Raw genomic sequence first — 9,772 nt, 5'->3', positions numbered from 1 at the left:
CTGAGTAGTGACGGAGTCGCACAATCTATTCCTGGATGGGAAACACGTAACACTTAACACTGAGCTGTTAGGAGAGGAAGTGTAACATCACTTAAAAACATGCGTTTAAGTGTAAAATTAGGTGTTAATTTGAGGGTTTTTAACTGGATTCCCAGAGCTTGGCACTGATTAGAGGGTGGTCCCTCCCACTGTAAAGCGTGGGGCAGTGATGAGCAAATATAAAGAGAACCTCTGAAGTTTAAACACGGTGTCATTTTTACAGCCTCTTTATACCGAGTCATATATATTCTGTTCACTTCTAATCCAGCCTCCTAACACATCCTCTGACTTTCCCATGAGATGAATGGGTCTTGTTACTAGTCACTGGGCATCTATGCTTACAGCAGCAGCAGCTGGGGAGGTGGGGGTGTGTGTGGGTGTAGGGGGGGTGAAGCTCTCCCTGTATCAATGAGCCTGTTTATCAGAAAAGACCACTAGACTGGTAATGACACGGTTGACTGATCAGCCCAGGAGAAAGTAAATCTCAGCTTTCACCTTCCTTCCTATATTTAAGCCGGACGTTCGCCCTCGATTGTTTCAGTCTACCTCGCTGTGCGCTCCACCAGGATCCTGGGATGATTTGGACCGCAGCTCTCCTCGTGATCGTCGGCTCATACGCTGACTCAGGTGAGGGCACGACTCTGGTCTCGCGGGGTGAAAAGATATTGCGAACGTCTCTTACGCGCAATTTCGTGTAATTGGATGGAAGGGAAAGAAAGGTGATGTTTGTCGTCACTGTGCCGTTTTCATTTCGCAGATGACTACTGTTATGATGAGCCACATTGTGGTGAGTAACTTATTTGTTTTTTCATTTTAAAACGAGCGCTGTCACGATGTCACATTTTCACTTTATGATTAGAACGGTGAAAAGGATTCACGATGATAGTATGAAATCTTTAGAAAGGATTTTATCAAATTCCATCAATGACACAGTTACAGTGCACAATACAGACCAAATGCCCACTTCTTTGGTTACACCTTGCTCGTACCCCTTTTGCCTTCAGATCTGCCAGATTCTTGATTCAACAAGGTGCTGGAAATACTACTCAGTGATTTGTCAGCTGAACGCCCATGATTCAAATCTCCTGTTCCACTAAATCACAGATGTGCTCTATTGGACTGAGCTCTGATGACTGTGGAGGGCATTTGAGTACAGTGAACTCATTGTCATGTTCAAGAAATTGAGATGATTTGAGCTTTGTGACATGGCATGTTATCCTACTGGAATCAGATGATGGCCACACTGTGGTCATAAAGGGATGGACGTGACCGGCAACAATACTCTGGTGGTAGTGCTTTAATGCTCAGTTGCCATTGCACCACCAGCAGCCTGAACCATTGATACCACACAGGATGAGTTCATGCTTTCATATGGTTCACACCAAATTCTGACCATCTGAATGTGACAACAGTCAGTCACGTGGCAGCAACTGAATGCCTTTAGGCATGTAGACATGGTCAAGGGGGCATATTGAAGTTCAAAACGGGTATTTAAGTGACTTTGATTGTTGATGCCAGATGAGCTGACTGAGTATTTCAGAAACTGCTGATTTGCTGGGATTTTCCACACAACCATGTCTAGAGTTTACTGTACAGGGTCTAAAAATAAATAAATAAAGGACAAAATGTCAAGTGGGCAGCAGAGAAGAGAATAAAGCGGCAGACTGCTTCAAGCTGAATGAAAGGCAACAGTAAATAACCAGTTGCTACAACCAAGGTGTGCAGAAGTGTGTGAATCTTGAAGCAGATGTGCTACAGTAGCAGAAGAGACCACATTAGGTATCACTCCTGTCAGCTAAGAACAGGAAGCCGAGGCTACAATTCACATGAGCCCACCAAAGCTGGAAAATAGAGAGTTGAAATGTTGACGCTTGGTCTGATGAGTCTCGATTTCTACTGCAACATTTGCCTGCGAGGATCAGAAATGAACATGAAAGGATGGATCTATTCTGCCTTGTATCAACTTGGTGGTGGTGTAATGGTGTGGGTTTCTTGGCACACTTTGGGGCCCTTAGTACCAACTGAGCATCATTAAAACTCAACAGCCTATCAGCCGGATGGTTGCTGACCACATCAACCCAACAGAGCACCTTTGGGATGTGCTGGAACAGCTGACTGACATCATGGATGTGATGCTCGCATGTCAGTGTGGACCAAACTCTGGGGAATTTTTCCAGCACTTTGTTCAATCTCTGCCATGAAGAGTTAAGGCAATGCTGAAGGCAAAAAGACTTATATATTAGATGATCTGAAGCTGAAGTCACTGTTGAAAGTCTAAAGCAGGGATCTCCAATCCCAGTCCACGAGGGCCGGTGTCCCTGCAGGTTTTAGGTGTCCTTGATCCATCACAGCTGATTTAAATGGTTAAACGACCTCCTCAACATGTCTTGCAGTTCTCCAGAGGCCTGGTAATGAACTAATCATGTGATTCAGGTGTTTTGACCCAGGGTGAGATCTAAAACCTACAGGGACACCGGCCCTCGTGGACTGGGATTGGGGACCCTGGGTCTAAAGTATCCTTTCAAAATAAAAGCCAAAATATCAGATATTCGGAAAGCATGGGTTGTCCAAAACTGATTGCTGTGAGCTGATTTTAAGGTTAAGCAAGCAAGGTTCTTCTTACACTTTTTAGTTGTCTGTCTGGAGCTCATGAGTCTTCTTTCACATCCTCAGATCCTTACTCATGGGGAGACATGGTCCCTTCCTGTTACTCTTTACTTAATCACCATCACTCTCCCATCAACTTGGACGAACACATGGTCAGAAACGCCTCTCTGGGCGCTCTGTATCTAGAGGGCTTCGAGGAGACGCAAACAGGCCACTGGACGCTCAAAAACGACGGGCACTCAGGTGAATACCCCGCATATTGTAGCGCGTTTTTGTCGCGTGGGCGCTGGGGGTGACGCGTGCGCTGTTGCTCTCAGTCATACTGCAGGTCGGCAGCGGCATGGCGGTGAGTGGTGGCGGTCTTCCAGATGTGTACCACACCATCCAGCTGCACTTCCACTGGGGAGGTCCGGCGTCCAACGGCTCAGAGCACACTGTGGACAGACGCAGATACCCAATGGAGGTACAGTATGGTCAGTAGACGGAGTTACACAGTCACAAGCCACCTGTGTAAGCACACAGATGCAGTGCAGCCTTCCCTTAATGTCTCTGTGGACTTTCTTTACTTCCAGATGCACATAGTCAACATGAAGTCCATCCATCCAAATCTGTCTGCAGCCCTCGACGATCCAACGGGACTTGCCGTTCTTGGATTCTTCATTGATGTCAGTTTATTTCTCAGCCTAGTCCTGAACTACATTTTTAAGGATTTTTAAAGCAAAACTATTAAGACATTATCATATTTCTCAGGTTGTGTATGCAGATAATGTGCACTTTGGACACATCTCACAGAAACTCTCCTCTGTTGCTTACAAAGGTGAGTGGAGCCTTAAGAAAAATCCACTCCTGCCTTCTTGTGTTAGTCGTAGCAATGTTCTCATTATGTCTGTGCATCCTTCCCCCAGGGCAAGCAACTAAAGTAAAGCCATTTCCTCTAATGAGCCTCCTGCCGAAGCACAACATGAGTCAGTATTACCGATATTACGGCAGCCTTACCACCCCTCCATGTTCTGAAGCGGTTGTGTGGACTTTGTATGAGGTCCCCATCTACATTTCATGGTCCCAAGTAAGTCGCCTAGGTTCAGATCAGGTTTTATTTATTTTTTTAAAAGACTTACTTGTTGCTTTAAAATATTATTTTTGGGTTTGGTTGTCTCCTCAGCTGGCTCAGTTTACCTCGCAGATCTTCTCCACAGAGGAGGACGCAGAGCAGGTGACCCCTCTCCAGAACAATTTCAGACACATTCATCACATCTTCAGTCGCGTTGTCTCAGCCTCCATAGATGCCAAACTCCTCAGAGGAGCGGCAGGTCGAAGCCTCTTGTCTGCTACATCAGTGCATCTGCTTCCAGTCCTTTTACTGGGAGGCTTCTTATCTGGACTTTAGCACCATGGTAAATCCAAGGCGTGAAATAGTACAACACCAAAATTAAAATTAAATAAAGAACAGGTTAGTTGAACTTTTCATTTAAGGAGAAGTTTTCAGACATTTAGAAATACTCTAGGAAAAACAAGCAAACTGTGAAGAAGAGTACTGTAAGTAGGGTTGCCAACTCCCTGAAAAATAAATAAGGGACACCTCGTGGCCAGGGCCGGGCAACCCAGTTGTCTTCACCCTTCCCAGTGTGGTAGCTCTTTTTTTTGTGTGTGTGAAATTATTTTTTAACCATTTGACTTGAATTTGATTTAAGCAGATGCATATTCTTTGTGATATGACCATATGGGAAACAAATGATCATTTAGCCATTTATTTTTAGCTCAAAATGACAACATTAACACAGTAAAACAGGTCTTTCTTAAACAGAAGCCTGTCATGCTTAACTTTTGAGAATATAAGTAAATCTTTCTTTAAAAGAACTCTGTCCTGCTTAACTTAAAATTATATAAATTAATAGAAAGCAATAGAACGAAAAATATTCTTGTAACAGTGCACATATAGTGCATTTAGTACAATTGGCTTCAGCTGAGGTATTATTTCAGCTTTTCTAATGCTAATCAGCTGCTCCTGTTTGTAAACCCGCTTGTTCCCATGATTACGCATCTTAACTCATCATCATTATTCATCTATGTATTACTTTTATGTATTATTCATCTATTTGTTGTAATCATCCATCCTTGCAGTTGTTTATTACACAAAATAAATGATATTATCACACTTCTGGCCACATAGCGCTGATATTCACCGCACATGCCCATATTAACCTTAACCAGAGGGTTTAAACAACAAACCAGTGTTTACATACCATATCTGCTTCTGCCGTGGCCTGGTGGACAAAAAATTGGTTAAGGGTTCCCCGAGCTTTCACGCCCCTCGTGTTCTTCTTGTGCCCACCACTAGAAGCATGCCTATGGAAAAAGTGCGCCGGCACACAGTGCAGTGCGCTTTATAGGTGTTATCGTGCACTTTCCCAGCCAGGTGTTTTCCTTTTCCCAGTCCTCCCTGTACTTTTGCAGCCTTTTTTCTTTTCTTTCTCTGAGGGGAACAAACATTGCTGCTCTAACGCTGGGCTTACACTGTGCGATTTTTGGCCCATTTTGAGCCGATTTTTGAGTCGTGCGACCGATTTGGTGATCGGCCCGATTTTGGCCTTCATCGTGCATCGTGTAGTATACGTGGGGTAACGAGAAGCGATTAACACCTCACGACCAGCTCCCGATCATCAATCGCTCGTGAGGGTGTCACCACAGCCGCTCACACTGCTCATGCGCAAACACGTAAACATCGGTGAAAAAGACGGCGCAGCACGGCTGTGCAGCGTGTGATCTGGACACAAGTGATGGAGGCACTTGTAGAACTTTGGAAAGCTCATCCGAGCCTTTTCGATGTGGCATCACAAAATTATCACGACCACAACAACCGTGAAAATAGTTGGATTTACACTGCTGCTCAATCACAGCTGCCTGATCATGTTTTTCATTAGCAATTTAGCAAAGTTGATGGTGGTGTGTCTGTGTGAGTGAAAGACAGAGAGAGCGAGCGACAGATTTTCTGTTATAACCTTCATGTTATGTTGGCACAGTGTGAGCACTCAGGTCGCATCAGAGCATCGGGCCGTATAGTGTGAGACCCTGCATCGTGACCTGCAAACTTCTAATCCCTGCGAGTCAATCGTGCAGTTTGAGCAAGAGCTGAATAACGTGACTGAAAAAAATCGCAGTGTCTGCCCAGCTTTAGGTGTACTGTCATCCGAGACGTGCACCGCAGTGTCGGCGTTTGTTTCCCTGTTGGCCATGCTTGTTGTTGTGGTCATCTGTTGTCTTCCGGTATTTTCTCCGCAAGCGACCTTTCCTCGACCAATGAGATAATCTGAATTGTCATACTCGAATTGTCATAAGTGTGCTGTCAGCTCATTGGTCACAAAGCAGGAGAGGGGCTGGGAATTATGTTTTCAAACAAAGCGTTAATTCCATAAACATTTATAGACTACTTTTGATTCTCACTGTATTACGGGACAAAGTGCGTCCCTTATTAGCTCAATACGGGACGTGTGCTTTTGTTTCTAAATACGGGACGATTCCGTGTTTTTAAGGGACGGTTGGCAACCCTAACTGTAAGTGTTATTTAACGTCTCGTGTGTTTTCAGGAAATTTGAATTTATTAGCATGTTGCTAACCGTTTAATGTGAAGCCTTTTGCATTCAAAGTGTGCTTTTAAAAACTACAACCTAATGTACATGCGTATACCTTTGTTTTTCTGTAGTGAGCAATTAAAAAATAAAAATAAAAGCAAAGTTAAGTCAAAGCAAAACTTGGTTGGTTAGCATAGCATGTTAGCATGCTAACAAGATTGATTGTTTATAAAACATTTGAAAAATTAAAAGTATTGGTCAGGCATTTTAAGCTGATGATAATGATTTAAAAATATGCCCAAATAACGCAGTAATGCAGATTTATGAAAAAAGTAAAGAAATATATAAAGAAAAATACAATTAGATCTATAATTCATTAGACAACATAATTTCCATGTCCTTGTATGTCACTACAGTGGATTTCAAACAGTTGAGATGTGATTTAAATGAGAATTTCAGTTTTAATTTATAAACGTTTTATAAAATTTATATACCGTCTTTTAATTAATTGAACAAACCATATGAATTTAAACATAAAGATTGTTGAAACTGACACTCTTACTTCCTCAAGAGTGTGACTAGATGTGAAACTGTTTTTTCTTTACCATCGAAATAATTCTGTGGGCATCCACTTCACCATTTCTGTGGTCTTTCAGACCTTTTTGATGTCGCCAAGCTGCCTAGTATTTATTCCCTTTAAGGTTGAACTGAACTGCTAAAGCTTTTGCTATCGCTCTGATAGATTTATGTATTTCAGGCTAACAGAGGTCTCCCTTACTTGTACTTCCACCTTTATGGGCCTCACATTTAAAATTAGAGTGAAAAGCCACTATATGAAGCTGAAGGTCTTACCCTTCAATCATTTCTTGATTTTGTTTTAATATAAAGTATCCACTGTTGTGTTATAATGAGGCAAAATTATAAAATATATTCATATTAATTAATATTAACCTCCTAAGACCTGAACTCTTTCATGGCATGCATTTTTAATTTTTCTTTGCTATTTGGGTTGATTGGGACTTGATGAATTTAAAAACAAAGAATTAGCAGATTTCTTTTTTTTTTTCTTTTTTTTTTAAACCTAATTTTAGTTTCTGAGAAAAATGAGATCCACAGTTGAGGACATTCGTTTTAAACTTTGATAGAACAGTGGCAGTATAACGTCCTCGTAAGTGGATATCAGGTCCTTGTAGAGAAAAATTAAGTATTTTGGTCTAGACAACCCAAAATGTGATGTCCACATATGTGTACGCCAGGTCCTAGGAGGTTAATATTAATTCTAAGTGTAACTCCTCTGTTCAGTAACCTCAATAGATGCAGAGTCAATCGCAACATTGTTCTGAAGCACAGACATGTCGCTGCTCCGTCAGCATCACCACCATTCAAAATTATTGTTATTTAACACTTAATACCACTTAATGATATGAAAATTGATAGATTATAACCCATTAAACTGTCCGCGTTTGTAGCTATTTCCTATTTACTCATTAGTGTAAGTTATATATTAACATCAGTAGTTTCAGCTTTTTTATGTAATGCAATACTTTTAAGGATTTAACTTCTTTATAATTTACTCATAGCTATTTTAACAATTTTCCAAACTACTTTCAGCACCTTAATTGTGATATTAACATTACTGATTAAGGTTAACTGTGTGTGTTTTCTAAGGGTTTAATTTTTAGTTCAGAAAGTAGTCAAGAGAGCATGGAGAGGATGCTTAGCTGTTTTAACCACCGAGCCAGCTACTCATTGCTTAACTGTGTGCTTGTGTTGGTTAGCGATAAACTCTAACCCTTTCAACTCTAATAGATTTAGCCATACTTTAAGCTGGCTGTTTAAAAGATTTATGATACTATTACATCATGCAGGCCTGTACATTCCTTTCCAAATGACTTGGGCTAAAGCAAAATGTCCCCCTGGGCACTGTTAGCCTTTGATTGGGACGAACATTAGTGCTTTACGGTTATTCCTGCAACAGTACGTTTTCACTGCAGACATTTTGAAATCCAAAGTTACATTACTTTGCATGGTGCCTCACCTGCTTTTCCTACAGTAGCAGGAGGAAAGGTCTGTTTTGAAAAGAAGAGGGCGTTAAGGAAAGGTGCTAGAATATAGCACAGTAATGGCTGCCTAATGAGCCGATTTACCAGCGTCACGCAAAAACATGCAAACATTAGTTTGTACTCAGTGCTCAAGTCTGCATTGAATTTTGAAGTGTGGCCGTACGTCGTGTAAAGGAGGACTGCGGGTTACGCCAGGAAAAAAAGAAACCTGCAAGGAAACAAAAGCCTTAATATTTTCTGTGTGACTGTTCTTTAAAGTGTGACTCGCTCCCTTATAACACTTGTGTATCCTAACAATAAAATCATTCTTTAAAATCCTATTTGCTGCTGTTGTTTTTTTGTTATTCCTCATGCAAAAAGGTTTCAGTATAGGTTAAAGTATGTGGCTGAACTGTGGTCAGCAATAAATGGGGAAACATGCCAGCCGACTCACACAGGTGTAGAATATATGGTGATCATGGTCACCACTGTGACAACATCCATGTGACCTTAATCATCTACCAAGTCTGGGATGTAAATCTCTCTAAATTTAGCATTTCAGGCCTTTTATAACACAAGCAAATAAATGCAAATACTCCACCAAGCAGCTACCTGCAGCTGGGCTCAGACGTTTGCATCCAGTCACCGTGGACATGATTGTCATGATAATTTTGGACCTTTATTTATTTGACGTCAGGGTGGAATGATTGTACAGCATATGTCATTAATGGTTTTAATGGCAAGAATTAGGTGCACGTGGCTGTATTTTATTTTTTTTAGATCTTCTTGAGGCCACACAGTCAAATTATATACATACATTCATTTAAATCTTTTAATAAGAGGTGCTAAAGGTTCTACAGTGTCCTTTAACTTGGCATGTACATGGCCTGTTATCTTCTCATTAGGGATTATGATTGACTACAACTAGTAGTTTCTCTTTGCCAGCATAGAAAGGATTTGTTTTGACTCACTGGATAGGCCGATGCTCCGAGCAATAGGACAGTCCAAGAACCTCAGTGAAGGTGTAAGAAGCTGAATTGTAGATTTACACAAGTTGGAAAGGTCTCTTCCCTGCCATGACCGGGAAACTGCTGAAACAGCATTACTGTCACCAGCCTGAGAGGCTGCTGACGCCTTCAAAGTCAACTAAAATCTGCAGCTGCATCTGCACCTGCCCGCATCATGCTCTGGGGCTGTTTTTGCCAGTGGTACTGGTGGTGAAAAACTACCTGCGAAATCTTCAACTTCATGTCAAATCAACAGCTAGATGGTTGAAATTTTGATACAGGGAACCAGTCTCACATGAAAACTGTGAAACTGTGAAAACCTTGTGTGCTCAGTTCTTGTTAAAGGCGTACGCTGTACAATCATTCCACCCTGGAAACAGAACAACTCCACGAAATCTTTAACAGCAACAAAATAACCCTGAGCTTCATGCCCATGATTAGTGAGTGTAAACTCCTGAGCACACCTGCACATCATCCCCAATAATGGTAAAATGTAAATATCAGTTTT

At 41.6% G+C, this 9,772-nt stretch overlaps 1 protein-coding gene across 2 annotated transcripts; it reads left to right on the top strand.

Annotated features, from left to right (window-relative positions):
- Positions 1-436: 436 nt before the first annotated feature.
- On the top strand, positions 437-4,801 carry car15 (carbonic anhydrase 15). Of its 2 annotated transcripts, XM_085279533.1 has the most exons (8): positions 437-666; positions 797-826; positions 2,713-2,889; positions 2,964-3,109; positions 3,219-3,311; positions 3,397-3,463; positions 3,552-3,712; positions 3,809-4,801. In XM_085279533.1, the coding sequence occupies exons 1-8, from the start codon at positions 615-617 to the stop codon at positions 4,031-4,033; spliced, it is 951 nt and encodes a 316-aa protein (XP_085135659.1). In that variant the 5' UTR covers positions 437-614; the 3' UTR covers positions 4,034-4,801. The 2 variants fall into 2 exon arrangements, with proteins under 2 accessions (XP_085135659.1, XP_085135658.1); XM_085279532.1 differs by having other exon boundaries at positions 3,552-4,801.
- The last annotated feature ends 4,971 nt before the right edge of the window (positions 4,802-9,772 follow it).

This window comes from Mchenga conophoros, linkage group LG7 (assembly GCF_057382185.1).
Source record: "Mchenga conophoros isolate Kocher_MC1m ecotype Shallow Benthic linkage group LG7, M_conophoros_male_GT1.1, whole genome shotgun sequence".
Lineage (NCBI taxonomy): Eukaryota > Metazoa > Chordata > Actinopteri > Cichliformes > Cichlidae > Mchenga > Mchenga conophoros.
Note: the sequence above shows the minus strand (reverse complement) of the source record. Positions and strands in the feature narration are given on the sequence as shown.